At 44.1% G+C, this 23,520-nt stretch overlaps 1 protein-coding gene across 2 annotated transcripts in view; it reads right to left on the reverse strand.

The window, feature by feature from the left end:
- CDCA7L (cell division cycle associated 7 like) overlaps positions 1 to 20,953 on the reverse strand; it is a 50,372-nt gene extending 29,419 nt beyond the window's left edge. The window contains exon 1 of one of the 2 annotated variants that reach the window (XM_038557076.1): positions 20,829 to 20,953. In XM_038557076.1, the coding sequence (XP_038413004.1) occupies positions 20,829 to 20,852 (24 nt within the window). In that variant the 5' untranslated portion in view covers positions 20,853 to 20,953. Of the gene's footprint in view, positions 1 to 19,969; positions 19,988 to 20,828 lie in introns of those variants that run through there. The other variant, XM_038557077.1, reaches the window with a different exon arrangement.
- Between the last annotated feature and the right edge of the window lie 2,567 nt (positions 20,954 to 23,520).

Here is a 23,520-nt window from a genome sequence, read left to right on the forward strand (position 1 = left end):
CTCTCCTGATACGACAAATCAGAAGATCAAAGAGTTAAAAAAAAAATAAACCACAAAGGAGAATATAATTCATGTGAATATGCAGCTGGCCCCTGCAGGAGGAAGACTTTAAGCACCAACATAAAGGAGATTAAAATGGGAAAAAGTAGTATCATGGATCAGTTTTAAAGTCCTTAAAAGAAAAAAATTTAGGGGTACCTGGGTGACTCACTTGGTTAAGTGTCTGCCTTCGGCTCAGATCATGATCCCGGGTCCTGGGATAGAGCCCCACATTGGGCTTCTGGCCTGGCAGGAAGCCTGCTTCTCCCTCTCCCTCTTCCCCTGCTCATGCGGTCTCTCAAATAAATAAATAAAATAAAATCTTAAAAAAAAATTTTAGAAAGAAACAAAAGTTGGAGAAAAGATCTGCCACAAATAGACAAATTGTTACTGAAAAGCTCATACAAAATGAAATGTTCCAAGAGTCAGATAAAATAGGTAAAATAAATTTAACTAAAAAGGAAACACAGAAAAGGCTTAAAACATATTTTAAATCTTCAATCTCTCTAAGTAATGAAAGCAAGAGAAATTAAGACAAGTTTCCTTCTCAACTAGCAATTCAGCAATACATTGGCAGTGGAGGGCCCACTTGATGACAGGGAGGATGTGACAAGACAAGCTCTCTTACACAGAACTGGTGTGAGGACAGACAGGCCTGAGGTTTCCAAACAAAAGCGTACTCATGTACATCTACAACAGGGTAGTTTTTAAAGCATATACAGTGAGGGCAGTCCTAGTGGCCCAGCGGTTTAGTGCCGCCTTTGGCCCGGGGTGTGATCCTGGAGACCCGGGATCGAGTCCCACGTCACGTCGGGCTCCCTGCGTGGAGCCTGCTTCTCCCTCTGCCTGTGTCTCTGCCTCTCTCTCTGTCTCTCATGAATAAATAAAATCTTTAAAAAAAAAAAAAAAAAAAAAAAAGGTATATTCAGTGAGATTTAAAAACTTCCAGAAAATACAGCTCAACTCAGGGTGATGGAGTACATCAACTATTTATTAATAGCTATGAGGATCATAAGTCAAGGATTACCAAAGTATGACGAGCTCTCATCCATCGTTGGAGCACTTCCCCTCAAAAAGGAACAAACCTTAGCCTACTTACTCAAGGGCACACAGCTCATTCGTACCCCTACAAATGACATTCTAGGCAAATGCTATCTTTCAATAAAATAATTACCTATTAATTAGTATTTAATTCAATCAAAAAGCCTAAACTTACTATGAGGCCAAAAGAATGAGCAACAAAAGAAAAAGACATATTAAACTGGACCTCATCAGAACTAAAAATATCTCTCTTCAAAGAACATTGTCAAGAAAGTGAAAGGCAACCTATTGAATGGGAAAAATAACAAAACATGTAAGTGATAAGGATCCAGCATTTAGCATATATAAAGATCTACAATGTCACTATAAAAATCAGCCAATCAAAAATGTATGAAGGACTTGATATATATCTCTTCCCTCATCCCACCCCCCAAAAATACACACACACACACACAAATGGACAATAAATATATGAAAAGATGTTCAACATCATTAGTCATTAGGGAAATGCAAATAAAAAAAAAAATACAAGATACCACTTCACATCCTCTAGGGTCCAAAAATCATAGGGAAAAAGTGTTGGAGAAGATGTACTCTTGTGCATCTCATATACGTGAAGCCAGAACACTTGTATATAGTTAGTAAGAATGTAATCGGTTTAACCACTATGGAAAACACTTTGGTGGTTCTTCAAAAAGTCAAACACAGGGGGATCCCTGGGTGGCTCAGCGGTTTAGCGCCTGCCTTTGGCCGGGGGCGTGATCCTGGAGACCCGGGATCAAGTCCCACATTGGGCTCCCTGCATGGAGCCTGCTTCTCCCTCTGCCTATGTCTCTGCCTCTCTCTCTCTCATGAATAAATAAATAAAATATTTAAAAAAAAAAAAAAAAGTCAAACACAGAATTCCTATCTGACCCAGCAATTTCACTCTCAGGTATATAATTCAAAGAACTGCAAAAAAGTATTTCAGATATGTGTGCATGTTAATAGCAGTACTATTTATAACACCCAAAAGGTCCATCACAAATGAATAAGAAATTGTAGTATATACAATATATAATGGGATATTATTCAGGTATAAAAAGAATGAAGTATCGATCCACACTACGATGTAGGCAAACCTGCAAAGCATTATACTAAATAAGACACAAAAGGCCCCATGATTTGTTCATTTTAAAATGGTTAATTTGTGGGGAGTCTGGGTGGTTGAGTGGGTTAAGCATCTGCCTTCAGGTCAGGTCATGATTCTCAGGGTCCTGGCATCGTGTCCCGCGTCAGGCTCCCTGCTTCACAAAGAGTCTGCTTCTCCCTCTCCCTCTGCCCCTACCCCTCCTCGCCTCCCCCCTCCCCCCCAATAAATAAAATCCTTTAAAAACAGTTAATTTGACATGATGTGAATTTCACCTAAATTTTTTTTAAACCTAAACTCATTAAAGACTTACTATTCTACTATTCAAATTTGTCTAAAATTGTGTAAAAGTAGCCAAGTGGTTTACTAAACACTGAAAATCATATTTAGAATGTAGAATACAGCTCCACATCAGGGCCGCAACTGGCCACACAGTGAAGCGCTTCCCAGAGCTCCCTCTACAGGCCCGTGTCTGCATAGCAGCAGAAGAGTCTCCTGAATTAGACCTCTACCCTTCCACATACACCCCAGTCCTCACTGGCCTATCACACTGAAAAGTAAAACCCTACATTCCCACCATGGCTTTCTCCGGGGCCTCATTCCTTTCCACTATGCCTACTCAATGGCCTCCAGTCCCTACAACGCCTTTGCTCTTTTTTTTTCCCCCGAGAGGGAAAGGGAAGAGAATCACCAGCCGACACCCCATGGGGTGTGTTCCCACAACCCAGAGATCATGACCTATGCAGAAATCATGAATCGGATGTTCAACCAACTGAGTCACCCAAGCACCCTCCCTTTGCTATTTCTTGAAAGGACCATGCACACTCCTGCCTCAGGCCTTTGCCCACTCTGTTCAGGTCTCCCTGCACCAGTCTCTTCTCCTCAGCAAGCCTTGTCTATCCTAACACACTACCCAAAAATAACTACCTTTCCTTCCCTTTACCCTACTTTCTCAGTCCATTTATTATTATCTGACATTATATAACTTAAATTTACTCATTCATTGTCTGCCTCTCCCACAAATTAAGCCATGAGGACAGGGGCTTGGGTTTGTTCCTCACTGTGTCAGAGCCTAAAACAGTGGACAGCATAGAGTAGAACTCAAGTATCTGTTGAATAAAGTATATTTACCCAGTGGATTAAAAAAAAGTATGATCATAAATAGGCATTAATGCAACAGAAATGAATTATAAGGTTACACCTAAGATAATTAATAGCAATGATTTCTGGAGAAGGAGATTATGAATGTCAGCAGAGTAGTAAAGAGGTGCGCTGCTGTTGTTTTTAAGTCAGACTGCCTTGTTTGCATTCATGGCTCAGTGAAGAAGTTGAGTGACCAAGGCCCAGTTTCCTCATTTGCAAATGTAAGGAGTAGTTTTTATGTAATTACTTTGATAACTAAATAAGATAATATATGTAAAATGTTCAATAGAATACCTAGTATACAATAAACAATTTATTTTCTTAATAACTGTTGGCTTTAATTTTTCTCTGTATCTTAAAAGCTTTAGAAAATTTATCCAAATAGCAAACAGGGAGTGACATCATCAAAACGGTGAACTAGAAAGCTCCAAGCTTTCATTCCCACAAGGAGACAAACAACAACAAACTGGCTAAACTAATCTTATAGGAACTCTGGAAAATGATAAAAGGTCTACGGCAACCAAGAAAATGTCCAATCAGGAAAAAGTCACCTTCAAAATGGTAAGAAATTATGTAGCATTTTCATTTGCTTTTGCTGGTCCCCCTCCACGGTGGAGGATGATCCAGAGGATGCTGCAGCCCATTTCCCAGGTTCCTTGAAGTAGAGAGACCCAAGCGGACACTGACTGCAACATTCAAACCAAGTGGGGACCTCCTGAAGGGAATGGTCCTCCCTCACCTAACTCAGCTCCAAAACAAGAAGCTCCAGCCATTGCTCACAAAAGTTGCAGGGGACTACAGACTGACAAAAGGCTGAGGCTAGAGTTGAGTTGACAAATGAAGAAATACAAGGGACCACCCAAAGCCCCAAGAGAAGCATGGGGAAGACTCTTTGGGAGGGGCACCTGGGTGGCTCAATAGTTGAGCTTCTGCCTTTGGCTAAGGGTGTGATCCCAGGGTCCTGGGATCGAGTCCCACATGAGGCTCCCGATAGGGAGCCTGCTTCTCCCTCTGCCTATGTCTCTGCCTCTCTTTGTGTCTCTTATGAATAAATAAATTCTTAAAAATAAAAAAAAAAAAAGACTCCTTGGGAAACCAAGGCATTCAAAGCAGCTGTGTACATCTGGAAAGTAAGAAAACCTCACACCAGGCCGGGCACATGCTCAGCAAAGATCTGACAAGACTTTAAGTTTCCAAGCTCACAGCATACCCAGCTAATCAATGAATGACTTCCCCAGCACAGAGCCAGTCTGCAAAGACTAGAAGAGGTGGCTATTTCCTCAAACACCCACTTTTCAACAAAGGATCAAAGACATGCAAAGAAATAAAGACAACTGCCTTAACTATGCTCAAAGAACAAAAGGAAAACACACACACACACACACACACACACACACGCACGCACACACACACAAATCAGGAAAATGATATACAGTTAGCCCCTGAACCCTTGGGTTAGGGGCACTGACCCCCCCCATACAGTTGAAAATCCACATGTAACTTTTGACTCCCCCAAAATTTAATAGTCTATTGCTGACTAGAAGCCTTGACAAGAACACAAACAGTCCATTAACATGGTTTGTGTGTTATACATTGTATTCTCTCAATAAACTAGAGAAAAGAAAATGTTAAGAAAGTCATAAGGACCATATATTTATAATACTATATTGTAAACAAATCCATGCATAGTGGACCCACACAGTCCCAATCTGTGTCATTCAGGGTCAACTGGATAAGCAAAATGATACTGACAAGGAGAACTTATTAAAATGAACAGGAATTCTGGAGGTTAAAAAATACAATACCCAAACAGAAAATGTCATTAGAGAAGTTCAAAATCAAATTGAGGAGACAGAACAAAGAATCAGAGCGATTATTTGACAAAATAACGACTGAAAACTCCGGAATTTTGACGGAAAACTTGAAGCTTAATAAACCAAGGAGGATAAACCCGAGACCCACACTGAGACACACTTTAACTAAACCAGTGAAAGACAAAGAGAATATTGAAAGCAGCCAGAAATAAGCAACTCATCACACACAAGAAATTCTCAAAAGGACTGTCAGCCGATTGCTCAGCAGAAACCTTGGAGGCCAGAAGGCAATGGAATGATAGATTTAAAGCACCAAAAGAAAAAACTGTCAACCAAGAACTCTCTATCTGGCAAACCTGTCCTTCAAAAATGAGAAAAATGAAAACATTATCAGGGGATCCCTGGTGGCTCAGCAGTTTAACGCCTGCCTTTGGCCCAGGGCGTGATCCTGGAGTTCTGGGATCGAGCCCTGCATCGGGCTCCCGGCATGGAGCCTGCTTCTCCCTCTGCCTGTGTGTCTCTCTCTTTCTACACCTATCATGAGTAAATAGATAAATAATCTTTAAAAAAACAAAAAAACAAAAAAAAAGAAAAGAAAAAGAAAACATTATCAGATAAACAAAAGCTGAGAGAGTTCATTAGTACCAGACTGCCTAACAAGAAATCCTAAAGGGAGTCCTTCAAGATGAAATGAAAGGGCACTAGAGAGTAGCAAAGCCATATGAAATATAGAGTTTTTAAGTAAAATATAAACACTGGTATTAACGTAAATTTGGTCTGTAATTTTAGTTTTTATTTTTCTGCAATGTAAAAATGCACCGATGAATCTATATTTTGTGGTGTATGATACATAAAGATGTAACTGGTGATACTAATAAGAAAAAGAGGGGCAGAGCTGTACAGCAGCAGAGTTTTTGTATGCCTCTGACAAACTGGTATCATTCAAATCAGATTACTTCAATTGTAGAATGTTATATGTGACACTCTATGCTGACCAGAGGGAAAAAATCTATAGAATACACAGAAAATGAGAAGGGTATCAAAACATGCCATTTATCAACAAAACATAAAAATAGGCAGTAATGGAGGAAACGAGGGTCAAAAAAGCTATAAGAAGAATACAGAAAACAAAAACAAAAAACTGGCAAAAGTTCCCTAACAGTAACCACTTTAAATGCAAACGATCAGACTCTACAATCAAAAGACGAATAAATAAAATGGAATCCAACTATACACTGTCTACAAAAGACCCACTTCATACCAAAAAGATATTTAGGTTGAAAAGTGAAAGGACGAAAAGATACACAAATGTAAATAGAAACCCAAAAAGAGATATAATGACTATACTACTATTACAAAGAGTAAACATTAAGTAAAAAAATATTACAAGGACACTGCATATGGATAAAAGGGCCAATTCACCAAGAAGCCATAACAATTAAAAATATGCATGCATAAAAATTCAAAGCTCTAAAACACATGAAGCAAATGCTGACAGAAATGAAAGGAGAGAGGATGCCTGGGTGGTTCAGCAGTTGAGCGCCTGCCTTTGGCCCAGGACATGATCCTGGAGTCCTAGGATTGGGTCCCACATCAGGCTCCCTGCATGGAGCCTGCTTCTCCCTCTGCCTGTGTCTCTGTCTCTCTCTCTCTCTCTCTCTCTCCTGAATAAATAAAATCTTAAAAAAAAAAAATGAAATGAAAGGAGAAATAGTTGTATGATAATAGTTGGAGACTTCAATAACCCATTTTCAATAATGGATAGAATAAGACAGAAGATCAATAAGGAAACAGAAACAGCAACATTGTAAACGAATTTGAATTAACAGACATATATGGAACACCCCAACCAACACAGTAGGATACATTTTCCTCAAGGTCACATGGAAAACTCCCCAGGACAGACCAAATATTAGGCCACAAAATAAGTCAGAATAAATTTTTTTTAATTTTTATTTATTTATGATAGTCACACAGAGAGAGAGAGAGAGAGAGGCAGAGACACAGGCAGAGGGAGAAGCAGGCTCCATGCACCGGGAGCCCGACATGGGATTCGATCCTGGGTCTCCAGGATTGCGCCCTGGGCCAAAGGCAGGCGCCAAACCGCTGCGCCACCCAGGAATCCCCAGAACAAATTTAAAACAGCTGAAATCATACAAATTATCTTTTCTGCTCCGAATGGACTGGAACTAGAAATCAGTAACAGAAGGAAGGCTAGCAAATTCACAAATGCCTGAAAATGAAACACATTCAACCAAAGAGTTACTCCAAAGAAGAAATGATGAAAAGAGAAATTAGAAAATAGTTTCAAACAAGTGAAAATGAAAACAAAATGTACCAAAATGTATGCTACCCAGAGAAAGCAATGCTAAAAGGGAAATTTAAAGCTGTAAACACTTGTATTAAAAAGCTCTCAAACCCAACTCATTTTACACCATAAAATTAGAAAAGTATAGCAAACTCAACCCAAAGATAACAGAAAGCAGGAAATAATGAAGATTACAGCAGATATAAATAGAGAACAGAAAACCAACAGAGAAATATCAACAAAACCAAAACTGGGTTCTCTAAAAACATCAAAACTGATCAATTTTTAGCTAGACTAATTATGAAAAAAATTACTGAAATAAAGTGGGATCATCACTACCAATTTTACAGAAATAAAAAGGATAATTGAAGAGTACTATGAAACAGTTGAATGCCAACAAACTGGGTTAGCTACATGAAATGGAAAGACTCCTAGAAACCCACAACCTTCCAAGACTGACTCATTAATGGAAAATCTGAATAGACTTTTTTAACTACTAAGGATGTGAATCAGTAGTCAAAAGCCCCCCAAAGTAAATCCCATGACCCAGATGGCTTCACTTAGTGAATCCTACTTAATATTTAAAGAATTAACACCCACCCTTCACAAAGTCTTCCAAAAAATTGAAGACGTGAGCACTTCTTTATCTCATCCCATGAGGCCAGTATTACCCTAATGACAAAGAGAGACAAAGACCCTACAAGAGAAGTACAGAGCAACATCCCTTGTGAATATCAATGCAAAAATCCTCAACAAAATACCAGCAAGCCAAATTCAGTAGCATAGTAAAAGGACTACACAAGATGACTGAGTGAGCCATATTTCTGGTATTCAAGATGTTTCAACATATAAAAATCAACAAACGTAATACACTACACATGAACATAATGGAAGAAAACAAAACACATGATCATCTTCACAGGTGCAGAAAGAGCATGTGACAAAATTCAACACCCTCTCATGGTAAAAACCAAGCCAAACAACAGTCAACAAAGAATGAACGGAAATTTCAACATAATAAAGATCATGCATGAAAAACAGGTAACCCCACATTCAACCATGAAAGACTGAAAGCTTTCCCTTAAAAATCAGCAATAAGACAAGGATACCCACTTTCACTACTTCTATTCAACACAGTATTTGAAGCTCTAGCCAGAGCAATTATACAAGAAATAAAAGACACCCAAACTGGAAAAGCAGCAGTAAAATTATGTTTGCAAGTGACACGATCATACACACACACACACACACACACACACACACTCAAGCCTAAAGATTCCACAGAACCTGTGAGCACTAATTAGCTAAGTCAATAATATTACAAGGTACAAAATCAACACAGAAAAATCAGCTGCATTTCTACATGATAACAATGAACAATCTGAAAAGGAAATTAAGAAAACATTTCCATTTAACATAGCATCAAAAAGAATTAAAGCACTCAGGAATTAACTGAGGCAACAAGCAAAAGACTACACTGAAAACTACAAAACATCCCTGAAAGAAATTAAAGACAGAAGCAGATGAAAAAGCATCACATATTCACAAATCGAACACCAAATATTGTGAACATGGCAATACAACCCCAAAGCTATCTATCGATCCAATGCAATTCTATCAAAATCCTGACATTTTTTTCGCAAAGAAAAGCCCCTCCTAAAACTCATGTGGTGGAATCTAAAGGGGCTCAGAATAACAAAACAAAACAAAACAAACAAACAAAAATATATATATATATATATATTTAAGAAGAACTAGGGGTGCCTAGCTGACTCAGTGGAGCATGCAACTCTTGATCAGGGGTTTTGAGTTCGAGCCCCACATTGGGAGTAGAGATTAAAAGTAAAATCTTTTAAAAAATAAAAGAACAAACATGAAGGAGGGTTCATACTTACTAATTTCAATGCTTACCGCAAAGCTACCGTAATCTAAAGAGTGTGGTCCTAACATAAAGACAGACATACAAACCAGGGCACTAGAACAAACAGTGAGCCTGGAAGTCAACCTTCACATACACGATGAACAAATGATTTCTGACAAAGTGCCAAGACTGTTTGATGGAGGAAAAGATGGTCTTTTCAAGAAATGATGCTGGGAATACTAGACATCCACATCCAAAAGAATGAAGCTAGATCCTTACCTTAAAACAACCACTCACAAAAACAAACAAAAAAACCACAAACATATCCAAGACCTAAAATTAGACACTAAAACTACATAACTCTTTAAAAAAACATAAAGGAGGGGATCCCTGGGTGGCACAGCAGTTTAGTGCCTGCCTTCGGCCCGGGATGTGATCCTGGGGTCCCTGGATCGAGTCCGGCATCGGGCTCCCTGCGTGGAGCAGGCTTCTCCCTCTGCCTGTGTCTCTGCCTCTCTGTGTGTGTGTGTCTCTCTCATGAATAAATAAATAAAATCTTATAAAAAAAAAAAACAAAGGAAAAAGTTCTGGACACTGGACTTGGCAATGATTTCTTGTATATGACACCAAAGGCACTACAACCAATAGAAAAAAAAAAAAACACATAAAGTAGACCTCAGCAAAATCAGAAACTGTTGTACATCTAAGGACACTATCAAGAAGATTGAAAAGGGGAATCTACAGAATGGGAGAAAATATTTGCAAATCATACATCTGATATAGGATTAATATCCAGAATATATAGAGAACTCCTACAGCTGAACACCAACAGTAAAACCCAATTTAAAAGAGCAACGGACTTAAATAGACATTTCTCCAAAAATAAACAGATGGCCAATAAGCACTTGAAAAGATGCTCAACAACACTAATCATCAGGGAAATGCAAATCAAAACCACAATGAGATACCACTTCACATCCATTGGGAGGCTATTATAAAACAACAACAACAAATTAAGTGACGGTGAATATATGGAGAAATTAGAACCTCTGTGCAGCATTGGTGGGGAGGTGAAACAAAGCAGCTGCAATGGCAAAAATACAGTAGCTCCTCAAAAACTCAAACAGAATTAGCACATAACCCACTAATTCCACTTTAGGTATATGTGCAAAAATATTGAAGCCAGAAATTCAAACAAGTATTTTTATACCAGTGTTTACAATAGCATTATTCACAATAGCCAAAAGGTGGCAACAGCCCAATGGGCATGGATGGATGGATGAACAAAACACGGTATATACATGCAATGCACTGTTATTCAGCCTTAAAAAGGAATGAAATTATGATACACACACACACACATCCCTGAACGGACCTTGAAAACATTAAACTGAGTGAAATAAACAAGACCCAACAGGATAAATACTGATTCCACTTCACGTTGTACCTAGCATAGTCAAATTCATAGACACAGAAATGTAGAATGGTGGTTACCATTGGTGGCGGGATGAGGGGGAGAGGAAAATAGGGATTAGTGTTTAAAGGGTACAGAGTTTCGGTTTAGGATCATGAAAAAGTTCTGGAGATGGACAAAGGTGATGGCTGCACAATAATGTGTACCAAATGCCACCAAATTATATACTTAAAAATTGGTGAAACAGTAAATTATACGTTATGCATATTTTTCCAAAACAAATCGCAAAAAAAATGACCACTGTTATTTCAAAAAGTGATAATGTAAGGAGAAACTTACAGACATGCATATGCAGAGGGCTTAGAAGATTTTTCCAGGTGAGTAAAAGAGGACCTGGAGTTTTGGCAGAGGTCCTGGGACGGAAGTGAGCCAAACCACTTGAGAAGTGCTGGGTGATTTCCTTTTCCAAAAAGGTCAGCAGACAAGAAATATGAAGCCAACATCAAGATTTCACTGGACTCTGAAAGACTGATTATCAAATTGGACAAGTCTGCTCTCAGTGTTTTTCAACCAGGTACTGTCAGCATTCTGGACAGAACGACTATTACTTCCAGTGGGACTCTCCTGCCTACCACAGGGCACCACTATCCATCCCTGAACACCAAACCCTTAATACAGGAGCACTGGCCTGACCCCATTCACTTAGAATCGAAAAGCAGCCCACATATTTCTACTGCTACCACAATCCCAGCTCACTCGGATGAACAACTGAAACGTGAGAGCCTTTGTGTGTCAGGACATGTCAGGTTATAAAGCAGTAACAATTCCAAGTCTTAAAGGGTTGAGACAAAAAAAGGTTTCTCTCTTGTTCATGACCTGGCATCCTGGGCCAGCCAGGTGAAGCATTCTACACTCTTCCACACTGTCCCCACACAGGCCCTGGGCGGACACCGCTACCAGTATCTGGAAGGCTGGCAGATGCAGCAGCAGAGGGAAGGAGACGTGGCAAATGATGCACTGGCATTTAAAAATTCCACCTGAGGGGAGCCCAGGGGGCTCAGTAGGTTAAGCTTCCGATTCCTGATTTTAGCTCAGGTCCTGATCTCAGGGTTGTGTTGTGAGATGGAGCCCCCCACTGGGCTCTGTGCTGGGCATGGAGCCTGCTTAAGATTCTCTCTCCTTGTCCCTCTGCCTCTCTCCCCCACCCATCTGTCTCTCTTTAAAACAAAACAAAACAGCACCTAGAAGTGACACAGAACGTTTCTTACATCTTATAGGTCAAACCAGGTCCAACAACATTGCCTGTTATGAGGACCAGGAAAATGCATTCCCCTCATACACCCAGAAGGAAAAGGAGAGATCATTTGCACAGACCCCTGACAGCTTCCCAACTAGGACTTAAAAGCACTGTGTGAGCAGGCTATGTCCACGTTCATTACTGAAAGTTACTCGAGAGTGTGTTCTCCTTAGTGGAGTACTACGAGGGTACCACCAGGCGAAGGAGTCCCATGAGGGATGAGCCATGCCCTGTAGTGTGAGACAATGCTCCAATGATTTCAAAGATTTATTTATTCATGAGAGACAGAAAAAGAGAGAGTGAGAAAGAGAGGCAGAGACACAGGCAGAGGAGAGAAGCAGGCTCCATGCAGGGAGCCGACATGGGACTCGATCCCGGGTCTCCAGGATCAGGCCCCGGGCTGAAGGCGGGAGCTCAGTTGCTGAGCCACCCAGGCGTCCCATCTCCAACACAATTTCAATGTGCTGCAAGAGATGGGACCATCAGGGAAGTGCAGGAGGGCAACAACCAGGCGGTGAGGGGTACAGGAGAGAGAGGCCGCCTCGTGCCCACAGCTGCAGGGCAGAGTCGGCTCGAGGAGGCGCGGACAGGTGGGAGCAAGAACCAAGAATGTGGGCAACAGCCAGGCAGGAGGGGCCTGTCCTTCAGGGCAGGCGAGCGCCCCTGGGCTCACTCCAGACCAGCACTGAAGGGACCTTCACGGTGACAGGGCAGTGGGGGAGGATGTGCCTCCCACAGCCCAGGCCTCAGGGCCTGATACAGGGGTCCTCTTGACGCACGCACGTCGGGAAAAGGCTTCTGAACAACCTCTGCAACGGCACGCGTGTGCAGGCTGCTGACACCACTCAGGTCCTGGCTCTGTGCCGCAGGGAACGGACAGGCTCCTGAGTGCGTCCCTTCTTGGGTCCCAGTTACAGCCAAGGAGGAGGACACGCTAGGTGCAATGAAGGGCGATGAAGGGCGTGAGGACTAGGTACCCCCTGCAGGGAGACGCTGAAGCGGGCAGTGTGGACCAACAGCAGGAGGGCCTTTACGTCAGAGGCCCCGGGGCAGGTGCAGGAATGGCTGGACGAAACCCCATTGTCTTCCCTTATTTTAATTTAAAAACTCTCCCAATAACAACAACAACAACAACAAATGCCTGGAACCAATTGTCAGGGGGGAAAAAAAGGCAAGTGAGAGAAGATGAAGAATAAGCACTAATTTTTTTTTTAAGATTTTATTTATTTATTCATGAGAGACAGAGAGAGAAAGAGAGAGGCAGAGACACAGGCAGAGGGAGCAGCAGGCTCCATGCAGGGAGCCCGATGCGGGACTCGATCCCAGGACCCCGGGATCACGCCCTGAGCCAAAGGCAGATGCTCAACCACTGAGCCACCCAGGTGTCCCAAGAATAAGCACTAATTTTAAAGACACTTTGATTTTTCTTAACTTTCCATGTTAAACCAGTGTTACCAAGAACAAAATAAAGGCACTAGATATTTTGCATTTTAAAAAATACGCTTAGGGATTTATTTCAATATCAACTGAAGTGTTTTTGATTTGTTTTGCTTTTCCCATTTAACTCCCCTCAGACTCGTGGAGTTTTCAATACAAAGATATTATGGAGTGGGGGACTAGGCGGGGAGGTAGCTTTTCTACTTCAGGATTTATTACAGGTATGCTCTCTAAATTTTACACTCAGCAAGCAGTTCTACGCTTCTCAAACTGAGGGACTCAGTACAGCCCGAAGGCTTTCAAGACCATAGATGGGATAGGGGAGGGGGAATGTTTTCCCCCAGGAGAATAATTTTAAAAAACCTTTTTGTGTTAAAATAAATAAAAATATATTATGGAATAGAATGCAAAGTAGGCCTAACTTTCAAAGATAAAACTGGAAACGGATGAAAAAATCCCCCCCGCACTGACAGGGTGGAGCTGCTGCACCTCCGGGCCTCTGGGGCAGGCTGGAACTGGCCTCCGCCATCAGTCCAACAGAAGAATTTGAGAAACCCCACTAAAGGATGTTGCAACCTGTCCTAACTCATACTTCCTCTCGCTACCCAGTGACAGCCATAAACTATCGTGTTTTTTTTTGTTTTGTTTTTTTTTACAATCCAACAAATATTTAACACCTGCTATATGCCAGGCCCTGCACAGATCAGAATAATTATCATTTTGGCCTGCCACATGATTTAGGGTCACCACCCACTACCTTGGGGTAAATGCTAGGGCCCTCCTAACGGAGAAGTTTTGCCGGCAGACAGCTAAGGCAGTGCCAGGCCAGGCTCTGTGCCAAAAGACCCAGATGCCAGAGCTCAATCACAGATGCAAGGGACTCTCCAGGTACATAGGACCCTCCTGTAAGCAGAGGTTTAAAGATGGGGGAAAGGAGGGGGGGGGGGGTCCCAAACAGCTGTGCTGCTGCTCTGGAGGGCTTGGGGCAACATCAGAGGGGGTCTATGGGAAGGGATCCCTGGACTACACCCAGTGCTGAGGATATCGGTACAACTGGTAGGGCACAAGCCACCTGGGAAGTCGTCACCCACACCCCTGGGCAGCCTGAAAGCATGGGCTTCAGGACTCACAGGGATTTGACATGCTATTTTTCAAGCGTTTTAAGTACAACAGAAAGTGCATATAGCTTAAGCGCACAGCCTGGTAAAGTTTTACAAACGGCACGAACCCATTATAACCAGCACCCAGATCCAGAGATACATTCTTCTTAGCTCTCAGAAACCCCATATTATGAACCTACTGTTTTACCTTTAGACATCCAACCTTCGATGAACACGTATTTTCAGACATCTAAGAGATGCTTTATAGTTGAAATAAGCAATACAAAAGAAGGCAAAACAAAGTGATTCAGTGCCATACAGGAGAGGAGCTAAGAGCAGGCTATCTCTGCCCTTCCACATCCACGTGACCAACTTGCAAAATTCCAGGACAGCCCAATCCACAGGCACTGCATCCGTTAGCACGTGCTTGCATCTGCTCATTTCCTAGATGCTAAAGAACACACCTCTAAGACTACTCTCCACATTCCCTTAAACTAAAAATACACTGCCAGGTGCTCTAATTTAAGGAATAAAACAATGTTTTAGTCCAGTTATCATGAGCCCGGGTTCTACCCTGAGCCAACACTCCTCTTAGCTAACACAGCACAATACAGGAGAAAAAACATCCATCAGAGACTCCCATCCACTGCAAAGTAGGCACATTCCTTTCGGGAGATAGTTAAATACATGATAATTAAAAACAGCCTGGACTCCAACACGAGGCACGTACCACCACAAGACATTTATTGTAAAGTTCCTTCTAATAAAGTCTTTCTAATAAAGCAAAAATTTTTCAACAGTATATAAAACACTTACCCTTCAGTGAAATGCTGCAGTCATTAAAAATGAAAACCATGAACTCTGAGCTACCCAGAAATGGCACGGACAGTGCTAAAGACAGCAGAATTCTAACTGCCATCATACTGCAAAATTAGGCAAAAAACGGTAACTAAACACAAGCAAACACTGGATGGGAAAGATCTAGAAAATGACACCCAGAGAGTAGGGGAGGTAGGGCACTAGTGCCAACTATTTTATTTCAGCTTCTATGAACAGTATTCTAGTACTTGTACAATACAAAATTCATCTATATATCATTGCTATGTAAAAGCTTTCTGGATCTTATTCATATTCCCATGCTGGCTTTTACACAGTATCAAAAGAAGCCTGTCCAAAGACTAATCTGGTCAGTGTCTAAAAAGAACCAGAACCAGGGATCCCTGGGTGGCGCAGCAGTTTGGCGCCTGCCTTTGACCCAGGGCGCGATCCTGGAGACCCGGGATCGAATCCCACGTCGGGCTCCCGGTGCATGGAGCCTGCTTCTCTGCCTGTCTCTCTGCCTCTCTCTCTCTCTGTGTGACTATCATAAGTAAATAAAAATTAAAAAAAAAAAAAAAAAGAACCAGAACCAGCTGCTATTAATGCTCAGCCCTTCTAGCTAAAGGGAGGAGCAAAGGTATTATGAGAAAATCCCAGAGTGCTAACAACCCCTCATATTTAAATAATACATTATACTTAGCATGTCCTGGATTAATTCATTGATTTTTTTTTTATTTATTCATAGAGACTCAGAGACACACAGAGAGAGAGAGAGAGAGAGAGAGGCAGAGACAGGCTCCATGCAGGGAGCCCAACAGGGGACTCAATCCCGAGTCTCCAGGATCACGCCCTAGACTGAAGGTGGAGCTAAACCGCCGAGCACCGGGGCTGCCCGCCCTGGATTAATTCAATGGCACTAGAAGGTGGACAGAGATTTCAATCCTCCTAACGCTACTTCAGTGAAGTGACTGCCCAACCTTGCCAACTTGCAAAATTGTGCCTTGCCGAGATCTCGTGAGTCCAGTGGCAAGTCAGGCATTGGCTCTGAAGACAAAATCCTGGCTCAGCCCCTTCCTGGCTGGGTTGCCCAGAGCAAATCACTCTAGTTCACCTTATCTTTAAAACAGAGTTAATACAAGACACTTCAGAACTACAGCGAGGATCAAATCTGATAAAAGGAAAGGATAGTTTCCATGGGGGGCAGGAGGGTGGCTCTTAAGGTCTTCTCCCATTCCCCAAACCCCAAGGACTTGTAGGCCTCCATAGCACAGCAAAAGCCAGCTGAGTTCCAGCAAAGGCAGAAGAGGCAAGGAGTTCCAGAATGACTGTAATATCCAGCACACAGAAAGTGCTCAAAGAACACCTGACAAACAGACTAGCCCAGTCAGGGAGCCCCTCCGTCATCAGCTGGCGATTATGAAGAAGCACAGGCAGGAAGCCATCAGCTGTCTACACCCGAACTCTGGCCCCTCTAACCTTGAGACTCCACCGGGTATTTTTGCACCGAATACAGAAGGTAGCATTTACCACCGTGGAAGACCAAGTATTCTGCGTGTCTATCTTCAGCTATATTTACCAAATATGCCTCTGCGTGGTCCTATTTAAAAACATTCAGAGAGAAAACAAACTGATGGTTACCGGAGGGAAGCTGGGGGAAGAATGGATCAAAGAGGTGACGGGGATTAAGAGCGCACATCTCATGATGAGCTCTGACTGATGTACGTACAGACACTGTTGGTTCCCTATACTGTACACCTGAAACTAATAAACACTGTTAATGATACAGGATTTAAAATTAAAAACTTCAAGTAAAATAAATAAAGCATTCAGAAACCACTGCTTTCCAAAAAGAAAATAAAATGATCCTACTAATATTTTCTTATCTCTATCCCTCCTCCATCAGCCTCTGTCAATCCCACGTTGGTGAATAAAGCTAGGTCTTTTATGAAACAAAATCGTATCTTGGAGGTAAAAATTCTAAACTGTAGCTCAGAGAAAGTGCTGATGGGTAAAGCAGAACTCGCAAGAACAGTTTAAAATGAACACGCCTGTTCCATTTGAATGGCTTTTTTGACCTCTCATTAGTTTACTGTAATAGTCATAAAGTGGTTTTTTTTTTTTTTAAAGATTTTATTTATTTATTCATGAGAGACACAGAAAGAGGCAGGCAGAGACATAGGCAGAGGGAGAAGCAGGCTCCATGCAGGGAGCCTGATGTGGGACTCGATCCTGGGTCTCCAGGATCACGCCCTGGGCTGAAGGCAGACGCTCCACCGCTGAGCCACCCAGGCATCCCGATAAAGTGGTTTTAAGTCACACAATTATCTCACGGATTTTTGTCCTGCGTACCTGCCCAGATCAGAATTGCTGTGATCTCTGAAATTTCTCATTACTCAGAATTCAGTTCTTCTATGGATGCGATTGTCAGAAATACATCAAACCCACCACCCACCAGTCTTTTTTAAATATGGGACATTAAAATGGCAAATTATTGTGCTGTCCTTCCAAGAAGTCACACACACCACCACCACCACCACCACCACCACCCCCGGCCTGCCCAAGCAGCTTCTGAAGCTCTGGACACAGACATGAAGTCAGAGAACCAGAGAGTATACTCTGTAGCTATGAGGTCCATACCAGACAAATTCCTCTTTACCACTTCAATCCCAAACTCCATGCTTATTCCTGAAACAGTTTAGCCTCATTTCCTTCTGCAGGGTGCAGGGTCCAACCTGCACCCTAGAGCAAGAACAGTTTAGTAAAAGGGTAACACCGACATCCAGGACTTTCTGATTCCTCTGCTAGGAAGCTGAAGCAGTCTGATCCTCCAGCAATTCTAAGCTGCACGGCTGCGAGCTCTCAGAAAGCTCTCTCGCCTTCATGGGGTATTAATCTTACCCTTGCACAAAAAGGCACAAAGACAACAGTGGTCAGCCCAACAAGGTCTACACCCACAGGAGGTGTGGTCCCACACAGCTGGACATCAAATCCAAGACACTGGGGTTGGGGGGAGGGAGGGTTGCAAAAAAGCAGAAGCTAGAAAGGACTTCAGTTTAAAACACGGTCTTCCCCTAACATGGGGCCTAAGCTGCTTTGCTGGAACCGGTTCCGGCTGTGCCCCTTCCGAGGGATGGAAATTATATTTAGTATATGTGTGAGACTAAAAGCCACTGTGCACTAATGCCGCTTCAGGCGGTGCATCACACTGCTTTATTCATAAGGCCGGGGTACAGGGTAGAACCACATGAATTTAACATCTTGCTGTGCCTGAAACGTTCATTAAGTGCTGTTATTTGCAGTCACCTGCCCACCCCATTGAACCTCTCCACTAATTTAAAGAGACTATAATCTGCTCACATTTAAATTATGATGAACAGGAACATTTCCACTGGAAAAATCATCACGCATCTTAATTTGTGCTGTCAATTAGGTCTTTGGAAAGGGGGGGGGGACCTGATCATCTTACATACAGTAATTTGCCCTAATTAGTGTATAATGGGACAGATATAATTTGCGGATTACCCCCACCCGGTAAATAGTTTATTTAACGTTTTAGAGGTACCAAAAATTAGCCTTATTATTTGAAGGTAAAACGTTCACTCCCGACGACACATTCCGGGACATTTTAAATCTAAACATGAACTGTGTAGTTAAGTGGTGGAAGTACAGGTGGAGCAGAACAACAGGTTTCCAGCTCATGTTCTCAAGAAACATTTTCTTTTCTTTTTTTTTTTTTTATTTATGATAGTCACAGAGAGAGAGAGAGAGGCGCAGAGACACAGGCAGAGGGAGAAGCAGGCTCCATGCACCGGGAGCCTGATGTGGGATTCGATCCCGGGTCTCCAGGATCACGCCCTGGGCCAAAGGCAGGCGCCAAACCGCTGCGCCACCCAGGGATCCCCTCAAGAAACATTTTCGGATGAAACTCACATGGGCCGCAAGGCTCCTTGCAGAAAGGGTTAAGTCCTAGAGAAACCCAAGCCTCCCAGAAGCAGAGGAGGCTAAACCTATATGGTCAAGGTCAGTGGAAAATAAAACAAAAAACTAAGCCTGTCTCAAGGTCCTTCTTATTCGTACTCTTGTCGTTTTTTTTTTTTTTTCCTTGCTTTTAAATACCTCCCTTCATTTGGGGAAAATGAAAAATAGTACTCTCTCAACATGCACAACAATTTTTTCTCAAATGTCTACTTCCAGGAGGCCTTTAGGATATCACTCAATAGCCAAAGCGACCACGGGTGGCTCTGCTTTCATCTGCGCCGGGACCCAGGCAGGTGACAGCGGCCCGAGCTTAGGCACCACTGACTCGCGGGGTCGCTTCTGGGTCGCTTCGCTCTCCCAAGGCCAACGCCCGGATCGGATCCCCGCCTCCAAGGCCCAGCACCCAGGTGGAGAAGAGGTGAAGCACCAGTCCAAGATAAAGTGCAAGCGGTGAGTCAAAGGCACTCACAAACACAAGGGGGGGGGGACCCAACCGTCACACAAAGCCTCTCGGGCTCCCACAAGTTGCTTCCTTCCCCCTCTAAAAGTTTTATTTTTAGTCCATTTGAAAAAACTTGGTACTGCTTACCTCTGAAGATACTAGGTACGTTCGTTACTAGAAAGTAAGGAAAAGCTCTTTTAAGAAGTAAAACAGAAAACTGAAGTCACGTCCACATTCCCACCGCCCACTGGAACAGGGGGGACGGGGATGGAGGGGGGGGCTTCTCTCAAGTGTTTGTTAACGAGACTTTAAAAACCTAGTTAGAACCATAAAGCGTAATCGGGGTCCCGCTGTGTTTACGGTTTGTGATCTCGGGTTTTTTCTTTTCTTTTTTTTTTTTTTTTTGCTTTTTTTTGTTTTTTAACTTGGTCTCATGACGTTGCCATCTCCCCCTCCCAAAGGGTTACAAATCCCTTGCAAAACATAAAAGCTCTAGAACAAATACAAGAGCAATTCCTTGTAAATTACACTCCATCATCCAAGTTGAACTGGACTCCCGGACTCCCGACTTTTTTTTTTTAGAAAAATATCACACTTTTCTGAAACTTCCTGATCTCTGTGCCAATCCCCGGAGAAAGCAGGGGGCGCGCACCAGAAGGGCTCCGCGCACCACCCGGGCTCCAGGCCGGGTCCACCCGGTGCAGACGCAGGCTCCACGCCCCCGCCGCCTCCCGCCCGCGCTTCCCACGAAACGCGGCCACCCCCGCGGGGCTCGCGGCCCCCGCCCCCGCCCCGGCCCCCACCCCGGCCCCCACCCGGGGCGGAGGCGACGCCCAGGCTCCCCAGCCCCGCGGGCGCACCGAGACCCAGGGCGCACACCTGCGGGGCGCGGCCGGCCAGGTCCACAGCGCGGCGGCCGAGGGCCACGTTTCCAGCGCGGGCGGGGGAGGGGGAGGAGGCCCGGGCGCAAGGGCGCAGGCGGGCCGGGCTGCGGCGGGGCCCTCACCTGGGAGCGGGACGCCAGCTCCATTCTTCCCACCCGCGCTGCGGCCTCCTCCGAGCACGCGGCCCCGGGAACGCGGCTCGCCACGGGCCCGGCGCACGCAGAAGCCCCGCGGCCGCGCAGCCCGCGCGCTGCGCCCGAGCTCCGGCGGGCCGGGGGAGGGGCGCACTCGGCGCCCGGGCCGGGGGGGAGCGCGCCGCGCCGCCCACTCGGCGCCGCGGCCCCGGGCTGCGAGCCTCGGGGCTCCGACCGAAGTCCGCGGCCGGTGAACTCCGCCGCGCCCGCGGCGTGACACGGGGGCTGCGGGGGGGCGCGGCCCGGGGCGGCGGCCAGCGCGGGGGCGCCGGGCTCCCCCCCTGCAGCGGAGGGAGGGAGTGGAGCGGTCCGGCCGGGCTGCGCGCGGGAGAAGCGAGGGGGCAGTCCCGGCGCAGCCTCCAGCTGGCACGCCCGGCTCCGCGCGCCGGATATTTGCAGGGCTCATTCCAGGTCCTGCCCTGCAGCAGCGCCAGCCTCTGCGGCAGGCGGAGTGTCTGCTCCAGAAACGCAGTTTAGAGCTTAACTTCGGGGAGCTCGTTTGGCTTCGCTGTTGTAAAGGGGCGGGGTCCTGCTGCCTCCCAAAACCGTCGCTACGGGGTTTCGCCCTTTGCAAAGCAAGCCCTTTAGCAAGGCCCTGGGGTTGGGGCGCTGCACAATTCCCTCGGACTTTAGAAAGCCTCTGCCATGCCTTGATACGTGTAGGCCTACGGCCCCACTAGACAGAGAGTTCTAGAGGTGAGGAATTGGCTGAGCAACGGCTATGCATCAGTTATGCGTCAACTGTGTTGAACCCAAGATTGAACAAAAAACAGGAGCCCTGCTCTGTTGGAGCTTACAGTCAGGGAGCCCGCCGCCAGCACGATGATATGTGTTAATAATGATGCAAGCAAACGTAATAATGATGTAACAGTTAACGAGTCAACCATTCAGATACCGTTAATGTGAGAAGTTCATGTATAATGACGCAAATAAATGTAAACTGGGAGCTGTGATAGATGCCACAAGGGAAAAGGTAAGTGGTACTACAGTGGTTTAAAATAGGGAGACTTAACTTGGCACAGGTCAGGGAGGACTTCTTGAAGTGCAGGTAGGAAGAATGAAGAATTAAGTGGCTGGAGATTGCGGAAGGCTCCAAGTAGGTATTGGTGGAGGGAGGTAGATGAAGTGGGCCTGAAATAATAGCAGGTGTGCGGGGCGGCGTGGAAAGCCTGTTGAGCACTGTGGTCAGGAGTTCAGAGTGGAAACCTCTGTACCATGAGAGACATTTCGGCAGCCCTCCCTGGTGATGACACTTAGGTTTTTTTGGTTGAAGCAGTGAATCAAGTTGGCCAAACATTTGCCCAAGCTTGAGGAGAAAACATCTGGGAACTGCCCTTCCTACTTTCATTGGTTCAGCAAACATGTGTTATGTGCTCCCCATGTTCCAGACTGTGCGGGAAGAATGATCAATAAAACAGGGTATGGGGATCCCTGGGTGGCCCAGCGGTTTAGCGCCTGCCTTTGGCCCAGGGCGCGATCCTGGAGTCACGGGATCGAGTCCCACGTCAGGCTGCCGGCATGGAGCCTGCTTCTCCCTCTGCCTGTGTCTCTGCCTCTCTCTCTCTCTCTCTCTCTCTCTCTCTCATAAATAAATAAATAAATCTTTAAAAAAATAAATAAAAAAAATAAAACAGGGTATGATTTTTTTTAATGTTTTGTTTTCTTTTTATTGGGTCATGCAAACGATTCATTATAGCCACTTTCATTTTATTATGGTTTAGAAATTTCCTTCATTATCTCCTTGAATCTTCCCAGTGTTCTTCCAGGTTCTTATTACCCACATTTTTTAAACATGGAGACAGGATCTAAGAAGCTACATTAAGAGAAAGATCCCTGTCCCCCTGCTAGTAAATAACAACTGCAGATTGCCAAACTGGAAAACATTCCTTATGCCTCCAAATTCAACATTGTCTCCATTCTTCTTTACCTTTTGGGTGCTGGGAAACTCAAGAGTGAAATTTATTACATTAGAACTTTGGCGGGGGGGGGGGGGGGGGGGGGGGGGGGAGTGGGGGGTATATTTGCTTCACTGTGAACCAGTGATCTTATTTTCACTTCCTTTCATTGTAGGATGCATCAAATCCCTTTTGCAAAAGGGATTGTAAAATTGAAATAGGTCAGGTTTTTGCAAAGCACCTGGAGTAACTGAGTTCTTATTTAGAAACCTGTATGTAGCTGAGCCTTCTTGCTTTAGGAATTTGCTGTAACTAGTCCTAAATCTTCACATGGCAACCTCGAATCTCTCTTTGTCTGGCAAAGCCCAGGCACACGAATAGTACTTAGAAATTGATTCTGTAGTGGTGTGTTTTGTTGTTAGATTTTGGTTCCATTCCATTTACAGTTGACCCTTGAACAACATGGAGGTGAGGAGTGCCAACCTCCAGCACAGTCAAAAATCCAGGTTGAGCTTTTGACTCCCCCAAAGAATGCAAGAATGAGTATCCCTTCCCAGAAGCAATAGTATACATATTGCAACAGAGGGAAAAGAGATGTCATATTTGCAGAATTTCTTTAAGAATCTGTCTAGAAATCTATGCTTGCTTGCTTTTTAAATGTTTCTATGAGATTAAGCTTAGTCCATAGTACCTTCAAGAAGATAAGAACTGTGTGATTAAATGCT

The sequence above is a fragment of the Canis lupus genome, chromosome 14, assembly GCF_011100685.1.
Source record: "Canis lupus familiaris isolate Mischka breed German Shepherd chromosome 14, alternate assembly UU_Cfam_GSD_1.0, whole genome shotgun sequence".
Taxonomy (NCBI): Eukaryota; Metazoa; Chordata; class Mammalia; order Carnivora; family Canidae; genus Canis; species Canis lupus.